Source organism: Siniperca chuatsi, linkage group LG6 (assembly GCF_020085105.1).
Source record: "Siniperca chuatsi isolate FFG_IHB_CAS linkage group LG6, ASM2008510v1, whole genome shotgun sequence".
Taxonomy (NCBI): Eukaryota; Metazoa; Chordata; class Actinopteri; order Centrarchiformes; family Sinipercidae; genus Siniperca; species Siniperca chuatsi.
The window spans coordinates 10,983,150-11,009,770 of NC_058047.1; the positions used below are offsets into that span (position 1 = coordinate 10,983,150).

The window sequence follows — 26,621 nt, forward strand, 5'->3', positions numbered from 1 at the left end:
GTTACCTATCCAGAGCTGGAGGGGCCTGGATAGGCCTGAAATGTAAACACTTCATTTCAAAATGAGATATTTGTCATAAAAGATGTAATTTTCCATCACCATTTTGAATGTACCTCACACTTAAGAGAAAAAAATAATCTCAGGTATGTTGTGCTGCTGTGTACAGACATTTATGAAGTAAGTGACTTCCAATATCATAATTTTATCACATTTTATGGTAATATATTTTTTATTTGGTCCTCCATAGCTGGAATCATACATTGTTAGCTAGTAGCTAATTAGCCAGCAAAGCTAGCTAACACGCCTGCAAAATTCAAGCATTCATGTTAATAATTTTACAGCTGTTTGGTCAATCATAAGTCTTTTATATGTTGAAGTAAAATTTGTTTTTTACAGCTCCTTTTTAAATACTATATTTAATTTTGAACCTCTGTTTTCTTTAGTTTTCCAGTTTCCAGCTGAACACTTCAGGTCATTACTAAAATTGAACAATTATCTAAGTTCAATGCCATTTAAAATTATGAGTCTTTGTTTTTCTAATTATTTTGTATTAAAAACTTTGCGTACATTTTAAACACCTGGTATATAGGCCTATGTCATGTGTACAGCTTCTCATACCAAGTGTGATGTAAGTTCAGTGTGGCAACTGCCGGGAGACTAAGGTCTATTTGACACTCACTTTTACAAAATAATTAAATTTAATGATTTAAATATGATTCTTAAAAGCAGTCAGTTATAGGAAAGCAACTACCTTTGATTGATAATAATACTCTCCTTGAGGGTACTCCAGGGTGCTATTGTATCCAGCTAGACACAACCTCAGTGTTCGGTTCATCACAACATTGTTGTGTACACCCAACATCATACTCATGCAGGGGACAAGACACATGTCCTGAGAGTAACACATAGGAAAATTATGATGGCTGGAACAGAAACATTTAAGGGCACTTTTCAACCAGAAATCTAAAAGACCAGTATATTATCACTCCACATCAGGCTCCAGAGACTTATCCAAGCTCTTGGATCAGTGACTCCAACCAAAATCCTCAGAAAATATAGAGAAATTAAAAAACAGCTGTCTGACTCATTAATCTTAACCATAGAGTTGTCTGCATTTTTTTTTTTATATAATGGGACTATATGGCACTCAGCTTGTGGTGCTCAAAGTGCCAAAAAATTAATTTGAAAAACTCAACAGCAACGTCTCTTTCCAGAGACCATGACCTGGTTACTCAAGATAATCCACAGATTTGTTTTAAGCAGTTTCATGTAGGAACTCGGTAGAAAGGAAATACATGAAACTGCTCACAACAAATCTGTGGATTATCTTGAGTCTCGAGTTTGATATCTCCAAAACTCGGCAACTCACACCAAAACAATCAGGATGGATAAATAGCACTACAGGTAAGAGGGAAAAATATGTAAAATATGTATTTTTGATTTTGGGATGAAATGCCCCTTTAAAGCGACACATAGATTACACAAACTTTACTGTGATTGTCCCATTTTTCTACGAACAAAAACCATCATCAGCCATCAGAATAATTTGAAAGATGCTATAATGACAATGCTATAAAGCATAAACTCACCCTGGAGGTAGAATCCATGAATTCCTATGTTGTCTCATTTGTAATGTCCTGAAGATATTGCAGAAGTGTGCAGAATGAAGTAAGTAAGAAAATAACTTTTATATTCCTAATCACTGAAATACAAAGTTCTTTCCGACCATCAACATCAATATGTGAAGTCAGTGTTGCGGTGCATTCTCACAAATCTCCAGCTCTCATTTCTGTGCCTCTGTATATTCTGGTTGTCTTGTTTTGGATAAAGTGCTTGTGTCTCCTCAGTTTCTACAGTGAGTAGTGCCGAGTCCCACCCTGAGCTCAGTTTCCCAGAAGCAACTTAAACACTGCAACTTCACCGGTTATATGGATTTAAGATATTTACTGTGGAGGGATGCGCCAAGTTCATTTTATTTATTTTTTTTTAATTTAAAAAGTGAGTTTGGCTCAGGCACAGCACGATACGGAGCATTAATTTGGATTGTTGGACAGAAATGTTTGAGGCAAGAATTGCCAAAACTGTATGAAACTTGCAAAAACCTGTGCTGAAACATTGAGTGTCTGGATGAGTGGATATCAATTTCTCTCTTTTTTTTAAACAGCCAAATTATATCTCTCTGCTTTGATTATTGTATTGATAAGTTATCAGTTTGGTATCAGTATTTTTGAACTTTTAATATCAGCACTGGTTCAGGAAACTTGCTGATACCAGTACTAGTGTTGTCACGATGAGGCAATATTTCAGTACTACCACAGTACTGCTAAAAAAGATTTAATTCAATGTTGAAATTCTGTAAATGCTAAGTACTTAATCCCAATTGTGTTTTGCAAGCTGTATGTGCAGATGGCAAGTAAATGGGATTTTTAATATTAGGAATAATAGCTTTAAAAAAGAAATTAGTTTAGAACAGAGCTGCAGTCTGACTGATGCCAGGAGATAAATATGCAACTATTGTATTTAACTAACAAAGCTGACAATGAACCAAACAACCTTAAAATTACTGTGGGAAAGCTGTTCAAAATCTGTTCCAAGTAACCAAAGTATTTCAGTGACTGTTGTTCGGTAATGTTTTTTGTTTGCTGTGACATCTTAGCAATGTAGGATTTTTAGATATCAAAATGTGAGCTCTGAAACTGTTTCTGAAAACTCTCGTATGGTGACAACACTAACCGGTACGCTGTTAAAGCCTGGTAACAGTGTCCATATTGGCGTGTCCTCGGTACTAATACAGTGAAGCTTTGGGAAAGCGCCATCAGGGTGGCGTGCTGGTGTGTCTCAGCTGGGCTGCTGGCTGAGAGCGGGCCAGGCCAGGGTTACATTCAGCTGCTGGTTGTGCTGGATCAGGGATGTGTGTCGATAGTGAAGGACCAGCTCTTTCAGCGATGAGTACAGGTTGTAGGGCTCAGCGAAGCCATACCCTGTGGACGTCCTGTAGATCACACAGTGCTTCACGTCCCCATCCACACTGCATGAGAGGAAATATGTCACTTTTATGCACTAGGGCTGCACAATTAATAGAAATATTATCGAAATCGCAATATGGTCAAGTGCAATATCCAAATCGCAGAAGCTGCAGTTTTTTTGATAAAGGTAAAATGTGTGACAAAACAGCCTTATAATGAAGTGCTGCAGAGATACCCCGGCCTGCCCTGCTATGCACAATTAACATTTTCAACAAAACATAACAATTATATGGATCTTTTTAGGGTAGTTTGGACCCCTAAATCCAACACGGGCAAGGTTAGGAGTTTAATTTGCATTGCACCCACTTTTGGTAAAAATATGTGATCGATTAGGATTAGAGAGGGGCAAAATGTTGCAAGATGCAAATCTGACGGTACTCACACAACAGAGCAGGCAAAGGAGCCTCTCTGAGTCTGGCTGTCTCTGATTAGGAATGTCCCGTCCCTCCTTCCCCTCAGCAGCTCCTCTGCCTCCTTCCGTCTCATACCGCCAACGTACCAGCTCCTCTCCTCCTGGTGGGTGTTGTCTGCCAGGGTGTACGGGCTAAGGGATGATGGGGAGGTCGTAGGGTTAGATTTGTTAGGAAATATTTTTTTAAAGCAAACAATTCTCCAAACAATTCATGCATCTCACAGCTATCAATAATTATCCCTTATGTGATGCCTTGTCAAGTGAATGTCATGCCCTGTCCTTCAAACAAACTGAACCTGGGTTCTTCGCCATCTTACCAATAGAAAAAATGGTCAAAGCACTGTTGCCAAGGTTAGCTAGTGAAAAAATAACATAGCTTGTGTTTTAATGCGTTTATGCCATTTGATTTTGAAAACAACAGAACGTATGGCTGTTGGTATACTGTGTACACATCCTTCACTGCCATACTTTATCTGTACATGCCTCAGATGTTTGCATATGCATCTGTACATGTTTCGAGACCTGCACACGTATAGTAGAAGCATGTTACAGGTTCAAGTGATGTTGCAGATTAAATGAAGTAACTAAAAACAAATAGAAATAGCAAAAGATATTCCTATACATTCTGCATGTTTCTGTTTTAATAAAAAACTATACTCTCAGTTGACCAGGATAAATGAGGATACTCACTTTTCTTCTTCATCCCTGATACCCAGCCAATCATTAATCTGGCTCTGTCTAGTGCCTTGCTGGGTGAGCCAGCTGAAACATGGACAAAACACAGTAAAATGGCTGCAATATGTGGTATGTTTTAGAAAAACATGCTGTAGGATGTACCCTATGAGTTCTTCTGTTTCATTATATTAGATGAGAAAATGTAAGATGATACAGAAGGTTTTTCAAACAAGGTAGAAGAGCTTCACAAAAAGCTGTTAATATCATTGTCCATTATGGTGTTTTGAATATGCGGCAGTCCACCTAAAGAACAATAATAATGTCCGCAGCTCTATCAGACCTTGAGTCTTGCTTTATTTGTGGTAAAGTAACAACACCCATCTCTGTAAAGACACAAGGCTGAGTGTGCAAACGTCTCATTCACAATCTAACAAAACCTGAATAGGCCACATCTGCTTATTTGAAGACAGAAAAGAGCGAGAGTCAGCTAGAAAGACACAGTCTTCCCATCAGGGTCATGATAAAACCCCCGTACTGAGCATACTGGAGATCCACAGCTGTGGCAACATGGATGAGAACAGCTGATTGCTTTTTCTATGTTTACAACTCAGCTGTGTCACTGCTATGTGACGGACTAAACATTTTATCTTCTCAGATGGATTTCATCTCATATTAGCTGATTAACCAGAGTTATGTTAATACATCTGCATGTGGCATCACCTGATATGCAGACTGAGTTATGATACAATTCTAAGACTGATAAACCTGCTTGATAGAGTAGTGTGTGGTCACTATCACAAACACTGGTGGTTAATTTATTCTGACTATACATTCATCTTGCTGTTTTTACCTCTTGTTCTTTTTGTGCCTTTTTTGTCCTTTTCATGTACTTGATATATATTTTGATAAAGACTAAATAGGTTTGAGATATCAAACCTGAAAACAGACTAGTTTGGGGCCAAAAATGAAATCACAGGCCAGTAAAGTACAATAAATCTTTCTCCACCAGTATAAAATCTAAAACATAAGGTGCTGAAGGGCTGAACTCACAGCAGGTATTGATCTCTGATCTTCCTGAGCTGTACAAGGTCAGGCTTCAGGCTGTTCATTTTCCTGTCGACCTCCATGTGAGCCAGCGCCTTCCTCCTCAGCTCCTCCTCCAACTTCTTCTTGCTGTTGTGGATCTCCTCCACCCCTGACTGCAGCTCATCTGAATTGCTTTGAATCCTGGGAGTACGGAGGTGGAGGAGGACGAGAAGGAACTTTATAAACAATTCAAGGTCTGCTAGTTTGCTGTGAGCATGCTGAATGAGCATGGCCAGCAGTGAGTATTTTTTTATTTTAAAATGCAGAAAATAAGTATTTATTTAGAAACATACTTGTCAGTCTCTGTACTGCTGTCTAATGTGAGGAACATGTCGATGTATTCCTTGCTGTACCGTTCTTGAGTTTCACACTCCTCCTCAAAGATCCGAATGATTTCACTGAAAGCCTCTATGGCTGTCCGCTTGCTCTGCAGTTCCTGGGGTGGAAAGGAAACAAATCTTTACATTCAAGGCCTTACAGTCAAGCTCTGTTGTGGTAAAGCAATCAGAAGTAAAAGATTTACTTAATAAATAAAACCACAGATTTATTTAGTAAAATGAAGTCAAAGTGATTAGGATGCTGTTGTACCTGGGAGGTTTGGTTGAACTTCTCATACAGACGGTCATACTCTTTGCTCTTCTCTTTGTATTGATCCTGAAATATCCTCAGCTGTTCTCCAACTGCATCAATGTCAACTTCCATCACAACCTGCTGCTATACAGACAAGAATGTAAAAGATATTTAGGACCAGATCCATTTTTAAAGCTCCTATGATGCATTTCGCCTGATCTAAACTAACATTACAGAAGGTTTGGGACATTTATCATGTTTTTTCCACTATTATTGAAATTCTAGACAATTAAAAGCATTCTTGAACCCACCTGCTGGTATCTGGATATGGGGTAGAGTAGCTGTGTGTCCAGTTTAGAGTTGTACTGGGCCAGAGACCTGTTCTGGTAATACTGGATCAGGTCCACCATAGACGGAAAGGCCAATGGCTCAGAAAAGCCGTACTTCCCCCCATGATGGAAGATCTTTATCAGCCTGTTGGATCCATCTTTTCTGCAAAAGTCAAAGCAGAACTATTGCGCAAAGCTGCCAATAGCAAAGGAATAAGGAATAAAGGAATACAATTTTGTCATTTTTCAGACTTCTATGTTATTGTATGCATCTCTTAACAATTTTCCATACTCTCTGTTTTTGAACGAAAGCTTTATTCAACCACCCACCCACCCTTTCTAATCGAACATCTGATGGTGCCGCAAGTAGCAGTTACAAATCAAATGTTTCCCTCCTGAAAACAAGAAAGAATAGACCTTAGCAAATATTCTGGTTTCTTTCAAGTTAAACACTTTGGCAAGTGTAAATTTTACATGCCTGGTGTGTGATCAAAAAATTTCACAGGCCCTGCAGAACTCTAGCACAAGTGTTGCTGGTGTGAGATATATTTACTCTAATGCAGACAGGAGCAGCCGGTCTGCATCATACTTGTGGGGTCAGTGTGGGATGAATTTCAGATATGGAAATATGAGAGGCGTTTCATATTGGGCTTAACCACTGATGTAAATGCATTGTCCCGACCGCAGTCCTGCACAGACCTCTAACTGGATGCCAACATCCAACCAACACAGTGTCATCTCAATGTAATTTGGATAATTAACACCTTTTCTACATCAACTGTGGAGCGAAAGCAGCAAGTTGGCAGCTTTACTCCTCAATTACTGTCAACACTGCATCTGTTCTGCGTCAGTACTGTAGTACTGTTGTGCTCACAGGAAGGAAGAGTTTTAACTCTCACAGCCCAATACACAGTGTATGCACAGACTTGAAGCCCAAGAACAGTTTGGGTGATAGTTAGGTGTGTAAATCAGGAAGTGTAAGGAAGACGGTGTAGACAGTATGATTAAAGTTGGAGCGTGTCTTTTCCTTCAGACAGAAGTGAGATGGATGACTGGAAAGACACGACTGAAACGCTTCGTCGGGTGTTATGTTGCTGACCACTGGAGTCTGCGCCAAACTCTAATCAACAAAGCTTTATATCTGAAACCTAGTCTGTCCTGATTCAACTAAAATTAGATGTTGAAACCAGGTAATATTAACTGACCTCTGACTACATGTTTTTTGGGGTGATTATAGCCTTCCCCTGAGAAACAGAGTACTGCTAATTATTACAATATTAGCAGCTCAAAGGCTAAAACCCTTTTATTACACACACAGAGCCTTATGCTACCCTTAACCAGTTATACTGATAAAATGTAACTATTGGCTAACCTTTTCATGTGATGAAGACTTAAAAAGTAGTTACCTTAGTGTGAGAGTGTATTCCCCCTTAACCTTACTTGAAGCATCTCTGACCAGGAATGTACCATCAGGAGTGTTTCTCATCATCTCATTTACTTCCTCTCTGGAAAACCACAAAGGACATTAAGGTTTCAAACAGTTCATGTGGTAGTTTTAGGAAAACAACTCGCAGACAAAATGAGTTACAAAAGCCTTTTATCTATTGTAAGAACTGCCATTACTGCCAATTGTAAAGGAATTTGCATGAAAGAGAAACAGATTAATGTTCTGTATTATATTAGCAGGCGATACATATAATTATCAACACGCCATATGAAAATATAAAATACCTTGTGATATTTCCCCAGTACCACTCTGCATTAGACAGATGGCTGTCATCAAAGCTTGAGTCACATGCTGCCATTGCTTTGGTTATGTTGTTCTTAAGTTCTGACCACAAAGGCAATAAAACTTTTGGTTACAAATACAGAATTACAAAGACAAAAATACAGAGGTTGAAGTGTGCAAAAGTGTCATATTTTTTTAATCAAAAGGCGAGGTTACCAAGTATTCTTTGAGTTTAAAAACAAAATTGTCTTATTAACGTAACAGTGCATGTTCTGTCTGGATTGGCTCATTTTTGTTTCAAAGATGCCTTTTGCTTCCATTCATTCTTTAGGTAAAAAATCGACTTCCATATAAGATAATCCATCATAGTCTCCATTCTTTTTATCCTCTTTTCACTCATTATATAACCATCTTCTTCTTTTTGAACAGCAGGTAATTTCAAGGGTTAATGTTTTTTTTAAACAACAAAACTACAAATGAGCAGTAAATGAGCCATAAATATGAAGGATGCTTGCATTTGAATTAAAAACTACAGTAGTTTGTGCTAATACTTATGTAAGAGCATATCTTGTATATTTTCCCTTATTTTGGAACAAAAGTGATTAAATATGCTATACAAAAGATCTGTTACACTTCTAACAAGCAGAACAAAGAGATGCCAGAGAGTACCTCCTTCCTTGGCAATGTTGGTTCTTATGGCAGGAAACACATCATCATGATCAACAGGGGAGGAAAGGTCCTGCATGAACGCTGTCAGGGTGTGAGACTGAGCCTCACTGTCGTTTTGGCCCATCTCAGGCTCCAAGAACTCTGCAACATCAACCGTACAACGACCCAGTGTTACTCCTGTTGTCTGCTGAGGCCAGTCTATGTGGCTATCTGCACTTTGTGGTTGTTCAGCATACACTGCTGGCTCACTGACAGGGACTCCAGAGGGAGATATCGTTGTGTTGCTTAGTCTTGCACCATGTGGGGAGACTCTGTCCAGACTAGTCTGCTGACAGGTGACACTGTCTGACTGCCTTAAATACCAGAACGGGCACTCCTCAACGCTCAGGCACACTCAGCCAGACTCAGTGCTGCTTAGTGCTCGACCTCGCCTTGCCTCGCCTTGCCTAACAAACAACAGCTGTCTGCAGCGAGATGCCATGTTGGCCTTGAAGGACTGGAGGACTCTGTGTTTATTGTATCTGTGTGTGTTAATGTGGCTTTAAGGAAGCAGGGAAAGGTGAGAACCTGTCTGTCAGGCATTTCCTGAAAGCATTGCATTTATGTGTGAATTGTTTGTGTTTACCGGTATGTGGCCATGCACAAATGTGCTGATACATGTGTGTTCTGAGTGGCATGCTGTTAGCAGTTGATGTAAATCATCCCTTCAGCACTTGTGATGGCATGCCTGGAGATGCATTAAATTGCTGCTGCAGACAGAGCTGTATGTTGGAGGAATCATATGTATGCTGTTGTAAAATTAGAAAGGGCGTAAAGTCATTAACCCAGTGCCTACAAACAGTGAAGCTCTGTCAAAACTTGCCTGGTATAAACGCTCTACATCTAATAAATCTTGAATTTAGAGGGATCATTCAACTCACTAAGCCCTTGAAACCATGTGACCCCAGCTGCTACCATTTCTCTTGGAGTTTGTTCTTGTTCTCTAGAACTAAAACGATCAGTCAACAGAAAATGTATTGGCAGCTATAACGAATCGATTATGAAAACAGTTGTTAGTTGCAGCATGCGAGTCCCCCAGATAATTTGACTTAAATATTCATGCGAGTCCCCCAGATAATTTGACTTAAATTTTATCTACCCAATTCTACCCAATCAGACCTGTGGCAAATCGAGAAATCTTTTTACATTTTTACAGTCAAAAAGAATTTTAAAAATACTGCCTCATATTTACTGAATTTATTCAAAACAAATTCAAAGTGATTCAAACTGTTGAATGTATTATCTGGGCCAACACCTTTTGTTATGAGATTGTTTATGTATCATTTTCTCATGTTTACTATAATTATTCAAATGCATCACAATTACTATTATTAACAAATTATATGAGTATTGATGCTTAAAATATTAAGTATAGCACCTTTAATCTCACCTTGAACTGCTGGTGAAGGTTCAGGCCTAGTAGCCATGGATATGTCAGTCAGCTGTTGTGATTGGTTAAGCGGTGATGACATCATCGCAGGAAGTACAGAATGGGGTTCAGGATTATCCACCATATGGTTGGTGCTCTTGTTGATGACCACAGCCTTGTCCCTGAGATGGAGGGATGCTAGTGATGACGTTGGGAAATAAGCTGGCTGGAGCTCGTTGTCCTGTGTGCATTCTTTGCTGTCGAAAGCTCTGAGCTGGAAACCCTCTTCTGCCATTTTCACAACACAGACTGAATAGTCCAGCTAGGTTTTTATTGAGGTGCTGAAGCAGCAGGATGGTAGGTGCCACGGTGTGGTTGATCACATACTATCAGCTTACAGTTAAACTCATGGCTGAGGATAGAGAGGGTGACGATGCAGAGTTCAAGGCTGCCCTGTGTTGTGGAGGTAGAGCATGCTCCACAGCCTGAAACCCCAGTTTAACCTCATCGCAGAGCAGAGCAATGACATTGCCAGTAGATCCTTTACTTTTACATACTCGGTGGGAGTTTTCTATTGTCAAGTGCTGTTCTGCTTCACAGTCATTCGCTTAAAGAGATTCATACCTGGAGCTACCCAGAACAACCACAGTTGGTTACTGAACAGCTGAGTGCCTGCTTCATAGACACCTTGACACTAGTTATTGAGCTGTAAACCCAATTGAGAGTGACAGACTGAAGCACGACTGTCTCATTTCTTCCTCAAGGACTCACGCATCATCTCATATCAGAAAACCTAAAACAAAAAAAGGCACAAATTTTGAAATTTAACCTCTGGCATTGTCAATCTGAGTACTTGTAAAACAGGTTTAGATAAACTCAAACACTGCTGTTACTGACATCTTTATGCACTAAAATCTTGAACACCATAGTTGTCTGATAGGTGTTACACAGCACAAGAATAAGAGAATATTGTCACCATCATTAGGATGATCTCTAGGGTTGGGCGATATGACGATATGTATTGTGAGACAATGAAAATCCGTCAACCATCACAGATTTTTCTATAACGTTTATAACGTGTTCCGTATCAATTTACAAATAAATAAGCAGGGCTGCTTTATGGCAATATTTGGAAGTAGCTTTAATTGTCAGGTATTTAATTCACTTGATTAATAAGTATCAGACATCCCTGTCTGGTTATTTTTTCCGTAAGCGGTTTTTCAATTGATTTGCAAGGAAATTTCCAATATCACAATATACATATACTGTATGTTCTATGTGTGTGTAGCATGAAGGTGCTACAACTTACATTTCATTGAGCAACCCTGCGTTGTAAAATGACAAACAAATGAACCTTGATACCTAAATATCAATCACTATTAATGTTTGCTCTGATCATGATGAGCAGGCAGACCAAGCTGTATCCAGATGCTGGTTTTATCGAGAACAATCCAGACTCTGACGCAGTAGTGGTCATTCTAATGTCTTTTTTGTTTTTTTTGTTTTTTAGTTTTTGGTAAAACTACAAAAGAATTCCCAATGCTAAATAAAAACAGAAAACCAGCAGTCATCTATCAGAAAAAAAGCTGTTACAAATCTCAGAAAGTATTAAGAAAAATTTAAGCAGTTACTTTGGCACACAGACAGGATAACTGGAAACATATTTAAACAGATTGTATGTTACAATGAATCGGGATCAACATTTAAAATCCTGCGTGAATGTAATGATGATCTGCACTTTTAATTCAAAAAAGTAATTCTCTCACAAGGATTTCTTTCTTTACAAAAAAAGACACCTCAGGTATATCTTTCCCCAAACACATTCATTTTTACTCCTCGAGTGTCACCCTTGAAAAAGGAAAGTAAAAGGGAAGAAATTCTCTGCACGTAATGTCCAAGAGAGTTCAGGATATTGCTTTTTGGAATTTCCTGAGTTTCATGGGATTTAGCTTTTTGGGAAGCTTGAATAAACTTTTTTTATATAATGACTGTACAGTGTTATATCATGCAACCCATTAGATGGTAAAGGATTCAGGGGGACTGTGGCTGCATCCTCTTCCTGTGATATCCTATCGAAGGGATGTGAGGTGGTGGTATCATCTAGCTGCTCTACATTCCTGCTCTAATGACCGTAATTTTATTTAAATCAAAATGTATCATAATGAAAGCTCAGATTTTTTATTTTTTTGTAAACCTGATTGATCTGATCCAATAACAATGAATAAGGTTTTAACAGAAAAAGGTCATCATTGCTGTAACTGTAAACTGCAACTGTAAAAAACAGTAACCATTTAACTTCACTGACATGTCATTTTCTACTTCTAAATCTGGACAACTAAAGCTTTTCAGCATCGACTTTAGGTATCGGCGGTATCAAAAAGCTTTAAAAAAATATGGATTATATGACAACTCATATTTACTTTATCTGTATTGGTGTTGTTAATAGGGAGATGACTTGAATGCGTTCTGTTTCTATAAACGAAGCATTTGGTTTCATGTAAATTTACTGAGTGATGCAACATTGCAGATCAAAAGTCGAAGCGATGGAAATGGCGTCAGCATCAAAATACTTCGAATGGTACGCAGCCATGAAGTCTTCACAGCTCGACGTTCACGGTACATTGTGTCCACTTCCCGTTGAGACAATAATAAACATGATTTAGAACGAAGTCCTGCGATTTTTATCACAAGCCCATTTTGTTATGTTTTAATACTTGTGCCTAAAAATCCCAAAAAAACTTCCAGTACGCATCCGTCTGGGACGACACACAGCTGGGTTTTTCATTCATAACCTTTTTTGGTTATCAATATACATTGCTTTTTATGTTTGTAAGTCAGAAAAACGTGCTGTCCCAAACTAGGTTTGTGTTTTAATGATGACCTTATCAAAACAAAGTAAATGGTGTTCGCTCGGCTCATGCACTATTATTGGATTGGTGGATCCATAAGGAAAAGCATTGGTGAGAAGTTGGGATCATGAAAATCTCATTACATATGTGGCATTTTACAGCAGCGCTCTGCTGAAATTGTCATACTTTCATAGTTTCAGGCAGTTGAAATCGTCAGTCCACCATCCAACAGATAATGCTAACGGTATTTATTTTGCTGAAGAAGACTGTCCTCTGAACGTGTTTTTGTTAAATATTTGGTCGTTGTCTGTTATCGATCAGTGTTGCATCCCAAAAACGGGACGGCTGATGTACGCCATATTTCCCCAACGCCTTTAAGCTTCCCATCGTCCCGTACCTAAGCTTGGAACGACGAAAAGATATGAAGGCTGAACATGCACGTAACATTCAAAATGGCAACTTCTGGTGTAGATAACAGCCTGAAAAAAATTAAACATCATCAGGAAACTCAGCAGGACGGGACAGCAAGCACCTACCTGGGCCAAGACAGAAGGGACCGGGGGGCAGGGGAAGCCAACATTTCATCGACATCCATGAAGCGGCGAAGAGACGTGGCTGGACACACACGTGGCTCTGATCAAACCAACCACAGGCCTCGGTCCTCACGCCATCCTGTCATCCCCCCCTCCCCACCCCAACTCCTCCTATCCCGTACTGCCTCTCCTCCTGTGTCCTCCATCTTTTAAAGATCCTCTCCACTTGGTTGTTGTCCGTCCACTCTGAGTGCCACATTTTCCCACGATGCCATTCCTCTGGGTATTTCCTCTCCTCTTCTTCGATACAGCTCATGTCTTCATGAAAATCAAGCTTTTTCCAAGACAATTTCCACTTTGATTTTACTTTTACATGCAATGCACAGAAAAAAAACTCCACTGATCTGTGGGGTGCAGTATAAAAAAAACAATAAAAAAACTATAAAAGTATGGAGAAAAAAAATCTAGGAAAAAATTATGTAGGTTTTAGAGCTTATGCAGGTAAAGGAAAGGCAAAAGTAAAAGAGCAGCATTACTCTTCGCACCGTAACTCTTTTTCACAGTTTGAGAGCACAGTGAGGCTGCACAGTGGGGGGACAGAAACATGAGAATGAGTCAGTGGAAGAAAAAACTCCTATATAAATAAATAAGGGAAGGATGCCACTGTTGCTATACAGAGCGAGGGGCTTAGTGGTCTCCTGAAATCCTATTGGCCGGCCTGTTGCCATGTGCTCGGGAGTCAGCAGAGATGCTGCTAACAAATCAAGGAAATGTTCTAATATTAGACTGTATGTATCTAGGCAGCAGGAGCCCCTGACCTCTCAACTCCGCCAGCGTTACGTTCCACTTCACAGATCAGCATAATGAAAGAAGTGGTGTGGAAGTAACTGGTTAAAAAAATGTTACTGTAGACAAAACAGCAGACACAGCCCCCAACCACCGCAACTCCCTCCATTATATCCCAGCCGGTAGAGTCACAAATAGACAGAGAAGGAGAAAACTGATTCATCTTCTGTTTGGATTTCTGATATTTATGAAATACAGATGCATGTTGTGATTTCACTGTATTTTGGTTCTCTGGAAAATTTGTAAAACATACAGTTTGTGAAATGTTTGTTTTTTAGGTGAAATGTAGCTCATGGAAACAGCCTAGTTCTAGCGATCTAATACTTGTATGTTCTGCTGTAATTAACTAGGTCCATGCATTAAAAATTTAACAAATTGTGATTGGTGAGCAGAGAAAAAAGGCATGCATGCTGGCTATTTCTCTGCTGATGTATGCTACTTACCCTGTAATTGCCAACCACTAAATGTTTACATCTTCCTAGATTCTTCTAAGTCTCTTACTGGAATCAGGCATGATGAATTCCTTAATAAAATGCGTGGAGTTCCTCAATATCTGCTCATAATTCTTGTATGTTGGTAGGTCTGTTAGGTGATGCAGGTTAGATGGGGTCATACTGTATCTGATTTTTTTTTCCTGTCTGTAATAGAGTTAGGATGATTGGGATTTTAGTGCATCTCCATTCTTTATTAACTTGTATGGATCACTTATCTGAGCTGATGAATTTTATATACATGTCTTACTTTACTGATCTATTATGTGATTATTCAGACACATTGACCGGCAATAAATGAAAAATCCAATATGTATACCTTCCAGCATCTTAGAGAACAATTAATTATTGTCTTGCTTACTTAAGGTTTTTTCATAAGTCTTATTAAATAAACACAGGCTCACATAAATGTAAACAAACACAAACAAAACAAAGTCTACACCAAATAATCTGCACACTATAAAACTAATCCAACTAAAATTTCAATCTATATCAATCTAAATCTCAATCTATAATCCACAAATGTATAAAGGATTTGTCATAAGCTATTTTTCTTCTGTTCAAATGTTTAGAAAAATATTCTGAAATCACAAAGGATACTTTTAGATAATTTTTAAAGCTCCATCCTCATTTCTAATCAAATCTGAATCTTGACCATTTTTAAACATTGTTTATTGTGAAACATATAGAGGAAAACAGAATTAAATTAATTTCATTTTCATTAAGCTCACAGTATCCACAGATCCTCTCATCTACAATGCGGGGATGGATGGATAGATCCTTTGGTTTCAGTATGTAATGGTAATATACCATTTCTTATCTGTTACAGATTATACTTTGCTTTGTTTTACACTTATAACAGATTGTGTATTTGGTAATCTCATAATTACTGATTTTGTTTTACGGATGATTTGGTTACATTATCTCTCTGCAGTGCTGGTCTTAAACAGCTGTTGAGTAATACCGTGGTGACTTTAATGAATTTAATGACATGATAATTAGATGTAAAGAGGTTAGAAATATTGTGTTTCCCCAAATCTACTTAGCAAGCATGTAAATATATTTGACGTGTTCAACTGATGTGACGGTCTGGCTGTTGAGTTTACTGCCTGTATATGTTTATGTTGTCTAATTGAGAGACTTTCAGTTACTTAAAATGCCACCATGATGTTACCTGTATGTGTACCATTATGCACTGGTGAATCTTACCAAAAATGCATGTTATACCTCTGACATGAGGCTACTAGAGCTTTTAACATTTAAGAAATGGGTTTTGCTGTTGTGGTTTTAATTGTTGATGCCTCTTTTTAATGTGATTTGTTTTGTTTAGTTGACAATCTATTTTAGAAGGACAATTATAAGTACGTGCATAATTAAAAGGGCATCAGGGATAACACAAAAAAGTCGCAGGACCTGTTTCCATTGTGGTCTATGTTGTAGTTAGATGTCTTTGAGATGTGTGCGTGTGTGTGTAATTGCTAGAGCTGGGTATCGCCACTGATTTCCCGAATTGATTCAATTCCGATTGACAAGGTCCCAATTTGATTTTCGATCCAATATCGATTCGGTTAGGGATATTTAAGTAACAACACCAATTTTGCTTGGATATGAAGATGGAGATTCTCAGAGAACTAATGCTGTAAATTGTACAAGGAACCCTCTACCCTGATGCATTATTAAAAATATTAACGTTTACATTAAGAAATTACCCTTTAAATCACTTATGACAGAGCTGATATTTCCACTCAGACGCCCCAGTGATTCCCCAACCATTACATTATAAATAAATATATAAATATTAAGAAAAGAAACTTGACATTTAAGGTAATAATGTAAATAATGTCCCTTAATCATCAAGTATAGCATTTCTAAATGTTGTTATTTCCGTGTTAAAAGAAAAAAAAGATAGATTGTTAGAACGATTAGACATAGATCGTTTGACTGACAGACTGAGCGAGCAGTCAGTCAGGTGAGCCCAGGAACCTGTATACCCGAAGGGCAGATTTTCACTCGACTCACAAAACCTCCTTGATACATGTAAGTTAAGCTTCTCCTGGAGAAGAGCAACTAACACTGGCGGCTGGGGTCCCGCTGCAGCTCGGGGGAAACCAGCTACATCCCAGCCTCATACATCGAAAAATTACGGGTAAACACCACTTTCTTATCTGGGTGGGGGTTTTTCTCTTTTTAGCTTTTTCAGTGTTTTTTCCCCTCTCACAAGCGCTTCACTCCAGCGTTTCTCTGCCAGAAAAAAACGTTAGGCTAAATGGACACAAGCCCTAATGGGATTAAAGCTTCACGCATCCACGGGAAAAGGCATATATTTAAAGATCGATCTCGGATTTTATGAATCTATATCGGATAATTCAAATTAAGATGGATTTGAATCGGAAAATCTTTTTTTAACTCAGCCCTAGTAATTGCGGGTGGATATAGTAGAGTACAGCATTAGCGACATATAAAAGCACAAAAAACCTCAATACACAAAAAATATTCACATTGCATTAAGTCAAATTTATTTCTATAGCACATTTAAACCAACATGAGCTGCCCAAAGTGCTTTACAATAGATATGCATAAAAAAACAACAAAATAAATCATGCGTATACCCAGGCAGAGAGCAAGATAAAAATATACCAATTTAAGTACAATTCAAATCCAAGGCATTAACAGGCATTATTCTGACAACAGGCTAAAGTACACACTTCCTATTATACTAAAACTGGTCCATTAAATGAGCTACATACAACCCTGACTACACAACTGTCTTTACAGGGGTATGTAAAGAGCCAGTTGATGGTAAATTGAATTAAGTGATTGAACAATGAATTGTTTCAAAATATATTGAAACTATTATCCGTTCTAAAAACAAATACTGTATCACACAGTACATTGCACAGTATCATATTTTTCTCTACTACTGCTGTCATTGCATAACAGCATGAAGGGCATGCAGTACCATCTAGACTAACAAAGACAATGTCCTTTTTAAAACAAAGAATAAGGATAAGCATAGAAGAAAATAAGAATAGCTTTATGTTTATTTTCAGTGTTGCGTTGTAAATTGTACCATTACATTAATTGAATATGATCACCAGTTGTTAATTTACCATTGTGATTTCACATTATAAAGTATTTTTGGTAAGACATTGCTCACATGTGACATTTAAACAAGATAAATCATAAATATATACAGAAATATCAGCTCGAGAAGCGCCATGAAAGACAGTAATAATTCACTGAAAGTAAAACTGGCAGAGATGCACAAATCAACAGGTATAAGTGTGACGTAAAATCTATTCACTTCCTCATTGTGAGGGCGAGGAACTCCTTCCTGGTCATCGGATCATCACGAAATCTTCCCAGCATGACACTTGTAACAGTACTGGCGTTCATCTTCTGCACACCTCTCATCACCATGCACATGTGGCTGAAATGCACAAGGGGAAGAAGTTTAAATTGTCGTAAATTTCCAAAGAGCAAGTTAATGATTTTGCACAGAATCCCTTAGATATCAGAACTAACTAACTTAGTTTCACCATCTTTTGGCATCTTACTTGCAAATGTCCTCAACAATATCAAAGTAGCCATGATGAAGCGATGAAGTGAAAGCTGAATACTCACACAGCCTCAATCACCACTGCTACTCCAGCAGGCTCCAACGCCTCAGAGATGGCTGAAGCAATCTGTTTGGTTAGACGCTCCTGAACTGTGGAGAAAGTTACACATTACATGTAACGCAGGAACGTAGAGAAATTAAAAGATTAAAAAAAGAACACACATGAAGAAGTAAGTCTAGTATAACAGTTATGTTTACCTTGAAGCCTTCTGCTGTAGATCTCAACAATTCTGAAAAACAAAGAAAACAAAAAATTATAATATCCCGGTGTGGACTTTAACCTGAATGCACACTAACCCATGGGGACTTGTGTCACCGTGGGGATAAAAATTGAGGTTTCCATGGGTAGAGACTGCTTTTTGAGGGTTAAGACTTGGTTTTAGGGTACAGGTTACATTTAGGTTAAGGTTAGGGTCAGAGTAAGGGTTAAGGTTAGGTATTTAGTTGTGATGGTTACGGTAAGGGGCTAGGGAAAGCATTATATCAATGACTGTCCCCCACAGGGATAGTGAAACAAATGTTTGTGTGTCTGTGTTCACCTACCTAGCAAGCTTACTGAGACCAACCACTTTCTTGTTTGGGTGGTATGCTATGTGAGCCTGGAACATTTAAAAGTATTATTACCAGTGTCACCATCACATAGTTTATTCACCAGCGATCACTGACAAACTTATTTTTTAACTGTAAAATGGTCCTGCTCAGTAAATATTTCAGTCACAACACAAACAACCAAATTTAAGGCATCCTTCTCAAAAATATGTATGTTAAGAAACAAATATTAGCCAGTATATTTTATCAATATCGGTATTGGCCTCAAAAATCCAGTAGTGGTATTTTGGGCCCTCATTAATATATAATTCGGTAACCCTGAATAATTACCTTGCCAAAGAAGGGCACCAGGTGATGTTCACAGAGAGAAAACAGCTCGATATCCTTGACAATCACCATCTCTTCGTGGTTTTCATCAAAGATTGCATCGTTTAAGATATCTGTGGATTAGGTGTTAGATTTACATTCTGTGTTATACTGGAGCAAAGGATGAAATCAAAAGTGACGGACGATTTATCCATTTGTAACGACCTAGTGTTTTGCAAAAAAAAATAAATAAATAACATTTATGAGCTTTTAATGTTTCATAAATCAGAAATGAGACTAGGACAATAAGTCTTCAACATATGGTGGTGATCAAAATGTTCGTTGTCATTGTTTTTTTCAAAACTAACATGGAAAGTCTTTGCATGTTAAAAGCACTGAGATTTGAATTTTGTTTGCACTACTGAAAATTTTATAAGATAAAGACAACAAATCTATTCTCACCTTGGGTTGTTTCTTTGTAGCCTTTAGTCAGGAACTGCATGGCTTTGGCTGCACGTAGTGGTGTACGTAGAAGTCCCTCCCGGTCGACGTCCTCTCCCAGCTCACTCAGTATGGTGGTATAAGCGTTCTCAATGCAGGACAGCTTGTCTGCATCTGCAGCATCCTTGGAGTCCTTCTCTTCTCTGCACAAACCGTTATGTTTAGGCTCGATGCACATGTTCAGGTACTCGTTAACTACTCCGTTCATCTCTGAAGAATGGTGATACGCCATTCTGGCTGTTTCCTCTACTTTCAGTGAAAGATGTTGCAGGATACAATGAAACAGGCCCAGTGGTATGCTGTTGGTTCAGTGGTCGTAGAAAGGACTTCCCCTGGTTTTTTAAAGTCTGATGTGGAACCCTGGGGCTACAGCATCACTGAAGCCTCAAGACACCCATGCAGGAGATGATTACATGTGAATAATTTTCAGATTTGAGCTCTTCAGTAGGCTTAAACTTTCCACACTGACAAGGTCACCACACAAATCAATGCATCAAATGCCACGGAGCAGCACTTGACTGATCCTATGATTTGACTTGAACTTGAAGTCCCATGCTCTTTGAGCTCACAGAGGACTAGTATTGAGTACTTGGAAGAACCACCACTCCCATGCAAGCCTTAACATGCTTTTAAAGCCTTGGGCTACATGTTACATTGAAATAAATTTGAATGAGATTTAGCTGATATATCCCTGGACTGTCCCTCTATGGAGGATATTTTTGGTCATAATTCAAATTAAAAGTCCAAATAGAAAATTTTGAGATCAAATTAAAAAGATTATTATTTTACTACACACTAGGAATAATCGGCCCATAATTAAACTTAAAAAGGAAATTTAAAAAACAAGTTTAAAATGTAAAATGATCATTTGAAAATGTAAAGTGACAATGAAAAAACTGAAATTTAAAATTTGCATTTGGATTTTCAAGCTGTATGTAAATGAGGAGCCGTGGCCCAAAGGCTGGAGGGGGAGTTTGAAAGGGCTGGGGCGCAGAGGCTCCTTATGGACAGTAGGGGGAGTTCTGACTGCTAAAGAGCACACTGCAATGAAATCAAAGCAAGTACAGTGTACAGGATCGGATGGAGGACTATTATTTATAAGGCAATGGCTTCAACTTGATGAAAAGTGTTCTAACATTTCTGTCCATGTAGCCTCACACACAAAATCACAAGTGAAAGGTGCGTTAACAACTCCGCAGCTACCTAACAATGCAGCGGCGGATGGCCGCCCACCATTGAGTCTGGGTCTGTCCAAGGTTTCTGCCTCTTAAAGTTTTTTCTTGCCACTGTCGCCAAATGCTTGCTCATGGTGGGATTTGATAATATTATAGAGAGTATGGTCTAGACCTGCTCTATAGGAAAAGTGCAATGAGATAACTTCTGTTACGAATTGCCACTATATAAATCAAATTTGAATTGAATTAAAATTTAATTGAATTCCCTATTGGTCTGACGGCGAGAAAGCAGCGGTATGCAAGGTAAGATACTAACATTAGTGACTAGCTACATTAGCTGTTATTTGCTGGCATGCGTGACTGAGGTTATGTTGATATCGTGGCAAACATTGAACAGGGAGAGTCAAGTCACTTAGGGAGCAATATGCCCTGAGGACGAAAATCATCTTCCTGCACTATTGTCATATGTAGAGTATTACCAGTGCAGTAAATGGCTACTGTAAGGAATGATAGATTTAATTACAAGATTTATAGTATAGACTGCTGCAGGTTATTATTTATCCAGACTATTAGTTGTCCCTAATGTGCGAAAGAGTTTTCTACTTAATTGAATTTGAATATGTTTATGTGTGATGTTTCTATCACCGGCCGTGGTAACTTGGCTGCTGTCAGCTGATCTTCTGCTAGTCCTGTGGCATTGGGTCACTAACATAATCTGTCTTCTGTGGAAAGATTAAACAACCACAGCTAACACTGTAGTTCAGTGTTGTGTTGCTAGTCAAACAGGAGGAAGGACCCACGAGGGAGACTGTACCTGTTGCCATATTTCAATATCCTAATACAATATATTGTAACCCTCCTCCTTATTTTGAAAAGCTTGCACATTTTGTTGTCATCTGAGCATCATCATAAACTCCAAGTATTGAATTAGACCCAAGTACTCAGCAACAGGGAAACGTGGTCATGTATCAAATCACGTTTATTTGTCACTTAGTGTATCTATAAAAGTACCAATACACTCTAGTCTAAAAATGTAATAGGCCTGATTTAATACAGGGTTAGACTGTTGAAGCAGTGCAGTGTATGAGGTTTACACAAGCTACACCATCTTGTCCTCCTCCCTGCAGACAGATATGTTTCACCAGAACATCACAGAGAAGGACCACTTGGTATCACAGCTCTGTTCCAGAAGTGCTCACTGGGTCACAGTACAAGCTGGACGTTAGATATATAGCTGATTCTGTATCCACTGGCTCAACGGACACCACTAGACTCCGGGCTATTTCTCTCACTCAGACACAGACACTTTATTAAAGTCTTGTTTGTTTGTTTTTTATCTGGTACAGTTTTTTTTATCCTAATTTAGCCTATATGATCTATGATCTTCCTTGTTTTATTTTGCTTAATGTATTTTGCTTGTTATATCTTGCTATTCCCTACTGTAGAAAAGAAATACATTGTAAGGATCCTTGTTTGTGTTTAGGTTAAAATATGTAACATTGTCAGATATTTCAAACACACATTAAATTGCTTTCTCAGTCACATGATGTCTGTCTTTTGTGCAAGACTCTTGGAAGCCAGTGAATTTGCATTGGCTAATGGCAGTCTACCAAAGTAAACTCATTCAGTTTTATACTTGACACAATGATCTACAAAATACTGAGCCGTTTCAAAGTAGGAATAAACATTGTTAAGGAATTAACACTTTACTCTTTTCTAGTCTTGTTTATTAAGGTCACCTCACAGTACGAAGATCTTTGGTTTAAACCTGACCCTGCTGGTTGAATTTGAGGTTTGAATATGAGTGTTGTCTGTATGTAGTTGGGATGAATATGGATGAATTTGTATTTTTCAGTTGTATCAGTTGCATTCGTACCTTAGTGAGAGGACTATGTGCCCTACTAGACAAATTAAACATCACATTAACTGCAGTTAGCAGTTAGCATTATGCACAGTAACACACTTTACAGTGGAACCTTTGTGAAACAATTAGAAATCTCTTCAACGCAGAGAAGCATATGTATCAAAGATCTTGTGCCTGTCAACATAATTCACTGATCGTCCACATGATTGGCGCATGAGCTCAGTCAACTCAAACAGCTTTTTGTTGTATCTTGTTTTTGTGTTGTGACCGAAAAAGAGAAAAAATTTTGCATACTCTTTTTCCACAGATTTACATGATTTGTGTTAGGCATGTTCCTTTTTGTTTCAAAGAAGTTTTAATTCACCTCTTTTGCTTCCAAGAATATTAAAGCTGATCAGAAACGATATCTGCTTGGCAACATTTTGTTATGTTGAGATCCTAAAAAAATACAGATCTATTAACTGGGTTAGGTTAAGCTGCAGACAGGGGACAGCATTCAAAACCCGAATGGCGATTTTTGCCTCTCTGCCTTTCTCTTCTCTCGTCTGCTCTGTGTTGGTGCGTGTTTGCCTGAGTGTGAGCGGACAGCAGAGTGACTTCAGTTATATTTCACTCGAGTCGACGGATGGCAACTCATTATCCGTAAGTGCAACACAATCCGCCGGTAAGGGCAGAGTATTTTATCAAACACCTGGGGACGGATATATAAACGATGTGTAAGCACAAAAACCATGCATACGTCATTTCCCACACATCAACTGGTATTTCTAAAAGAATGTGTGGTGAGAATGTGCACATCTCACGCAGACGGCCGACCTGGCGTACACACAGTTTTCTAGAGATAGCTGCAGGTGATATAAGGTGGACATGAAATATAAAGTGAGAAATGTAACCTTACCATAAAACATTGTTTGTTTTGGTCGTGATGATGGTTTACAGGTACATGTGATTAACTAGTGATACGGGCACTATAGATAGCCATGGCTGTGTGTAATGACAGCTGCTCTGGTGAAATTGCACTTCTTCTTTGCTATTCTTCTCATTAACAGGTGGAGGGGGCACAAGTATCAATATGCCAACAGATGTTTACGGGTGTTTCTACATCCATTTATAGCTAACTGAGAGTGGACATGAGGCTCGTGCATGTGCGCCCAGTATCTGAAAATTTGTTGAATTTGTGTAGACTTTGAGGCAGAGGCCAACCAGCCTCTCCTCTCTACCAGCTGTCCCTGCCAGTCTCTTCACATCAGCAGCAGAGAGAGGAGGAGATGACGAAGGATACCACAGGGCTGTTTATTGTAGAAGACCTGCAGTCTTTCTAAACAGTGGAGTCAAGGGCTTTAGGTAACCATTACAGTTGCTGTATTCTCAATCAGCTTATCGATCAGTTATAGCATGCTAGTCGGCTTAGCCAGGTTAGCCAGGTAAGTCAAGCTCATGTAGTGTTGCTGCCTCTGAATAGCAAACACAAATGAGAGACCAGAGCTGGAGGATCCTCCCGTGACATTTAGATCATTAGAGCATCCATTGTCATGGACTGTAATGTTATGCCGACATTGTTCAACTGAAGTCGGGTATGTCTGTGGAAAGACTTCAAACATGTCATTTGCGACATTATGGTGGATAATGTCACTCTTTGTGAGTGCTTCTACATAGCCTTGGTGATTTCAGTGATATCACTAATTTAATAATGGGTTAATGAGGAGTTTTTATTATTCAGTATTTTTATTCCCATTTTGTTTATTTAGAGGCACTCCTTGTGGCAGGGAATTAAAAGAATGAATTAAAAGCAAATTGTTAAAAAATCTGCACACAATCATAAACCAGGAGGAGATACCATAATCACATACTGCACCAAATAATGAATTGATACTCACTTTGTGTTAACCAAGTATGACTGTCAACAGACATACTCACGAGGACAGCTGACAAATACATTTGATTAAACATTTTAAACTCAGTGCAGTGGATTACTGTTAAATACCTCACAACACACAATTCACAACACAAATCCTGTACTTGCACATATACTGTATGTGAAGCATGTCAGAATATATTCATACTGGTAAAATATATGTATGAAATAGTGTAAACTTTGAATATTTGTAAATGTTTAACTGTTTTCTGTTTGGTAAAATAGCTTGACAATAGTTCATATGTTAAATGTGCTTACAGTACAGTTATGTTTGTATAACATATAAAATAGGTTGGTTGTCTATAGGGCTGAAACGATTCCTTGAGTAACTCGATTACTAAAAATCATCGTTTAATCCATATAATTACATACAGCACACTGGGTTTTGCACAGATGATTATTACTGTCGCACAATGCGCTTACTCTGTGTGTGATCAGAGACGGTTCAGAGCATCTTTGGTGTGATTAGACATGGCGGATTACAAAGAGGAGGAAGAGAGAGAAAATAGCGAGGGGCGCAGAGAAGAGACAGGCCAGAGAAAGCGACATAAAGTGTCCACCAAAACTCTGTACAGTGTCTATTGTAAAACTGAACTAAGCTACCACAATAGCACGACGTCTTTGCTTCAGCATCTCAGCAGAAAGCATAACGTTACAGTCTGTGCATTCAGTCCACAGAGCGGACCCGACACGAGGTATATGAAGGCTAGTAAAGAATGTAGGCTACATTAATTATGGCTATATGTAATGGCTAGTTAACAACATAAATCAATATGGTGGCTAATTATGACATCCCTAAGTTAGCTAGGTTTTGCTCAAGAAAATAAACAGAAAATAAAATCCTGTGGTCAATTTGTGAAAGCCTGAGTTTCATTCATGTTATTATGATGATAATCACAGTTCCTGTCCACTCGTTTTTGCCTCCTACAAATGCCACAAAGACAGTAAAGGCTTACGTTATGCCTGAACTGTAGTTAGGTTGAAACTTGTAGTTCCTTATTTTTATACAGTCTATGGGCTACACACTGCAACCACCATAACATTGACACTAGCTGCATGCTGCATACTACTGTTTACTAACCCTGTTTTACAGCACGTTCATGATGTTGAACGCGACACATCAGAAAAAACAGAAAAGGTAAACTTGTGTACTGGCAATGTGAAAGGAGTCAATCGCCTATTTTTAGCGGCTTTTCCCATGTTTAAAAAACATGCATATACACGCTAATTTTGGTGTAAAAAGGGCAAAAGTGTGATGAACATCGTTTTATCGGCGCTTATCATTGCACATTAGTAAACAACCAGTTCCGACCTGTCATTCTAATGGCGATATTATGTACTGCTTTCTACTTGTAGGGCTAGTATACTTTCTAGTCAACTAATTTATTTCCCATTCAGTTTTCTGTTTTGGTACATAGACTTATTACATAGAATTATGTGAACCTCATGTAATTACACACATTTAACAAACGTTGGTCCTAAAATGGCTAGGATGTCGACATATAAGAACTGGGGTTGGGGAACGTTATTTTTATTGTTATTGATACCGTTTTCGAGTCTGCTTAACGATCCAAGTCTTTATCGATACCACTATCGATACTTTTCTATTAATTTGGTGGAAAGACGGGACTACAATTAATTCTTAACAGAACTGGTGTTGCTTTTATTGCTTTACTGTGAGTCTGTGACTGTTTGATTTCTGAACTGAATGGAAATTGCCTAGCCTTCAATAAACACTGCTGATTCTGGGCATTTATTTGAAAAGGAATACACAGGGCCCCTTCAACATAATGTATAATTATGAGAATAGTCGTAGAAAAGGTTTCAGTCGTAGTCATCTGGATACTGTTTTCAGAATCAAGATGTTTCGGCTCCCATCCGGAAGTCATTCTCAATTGTGAAAATGGTCAGAAATTTCAGCTACTCTGTGTTGCTGTGTAGCAATGTTTAATGTTAACATATTTTAGCTTATCATTAAGCGCAACTCATTACTAGGCCCTCCAAACGTTCTTCTATCAGACAGAAGGCAAGAGACACATTTATTTGGTAAAATGTGCTAAATATTGAAG

General features: G+C 38.5%; 2 protein-coding genes and 1 long non-coding RNA gene across 6 annotated transcripts in view; 1 reads left to right on the forward strand and 2 right to left on the reverse strand.

Annotated features, from left to right (window-relative positions):
* Positions 1-26,621, forward strand: part of LOC122878132 — a 51,867-nt gene that overhangs the window by 6,822 nt on the left and 18,424 nt on the right. The gene's annotated exons all lie outside the window — the stretch shown is intronic.
* On the reverse strand, positions 1,328-16,762 carry LOC122878127 (phosphatidylinositol 3-kinase regulatory subunit gamma-like). Its single transcript, XM_044200499.1, has 12 exons — positions 13,290-16,762; positions 9,926-10,697; positions 8,497-8,637; positions 7,830-7,929; positions 7,505-7,603; positions 6,081-6,261; positions 5,788-5,913; positions 5,493-5,635; positions 5,164-5,340; positions 4,129-4,200; positions 3,409-3,570; positions 1,328-3,028 (listed from the first exon to the last, which is right to left on the reverse strand). Exons 2-12 carry the CDS (start codon positions 10,197-10,199, stop codon positions 2,839-2,841), a joined length of 1,665 nt encoding a protein of 554 aa, XP_044056434.1. The 5' UTR covers positions 10,200-10,697; positions 13,290-16,762; the 3' UTR covers positions 1,328-2,838.
* On the reverse strand, positions 17,117-19,933 carry LOC122878130 (GTP cyclohydrolase 1-like). Its single transcript, XM_044200502.1, has 6 exons — positions 19,560-19,933; positions 19,122-19,231; positions 18,786-18,841; positions 18,441-18,472; positions 18,248-18,332; positions 17,117-18,053 (listed from the first exon to the last, which is right to left on the reverse strand). The coding sequence occupies exons 1-6, from the start codon at positions 19,828-19,830 to the stop codon at positions 17,924-17,926; spliced, it is 684 nt and encodes a 227-aa protein (XP_044056437.1). The 5' UTR covers positions 19,831-19,933; the 3' UTR covers positions 17,117-17,923.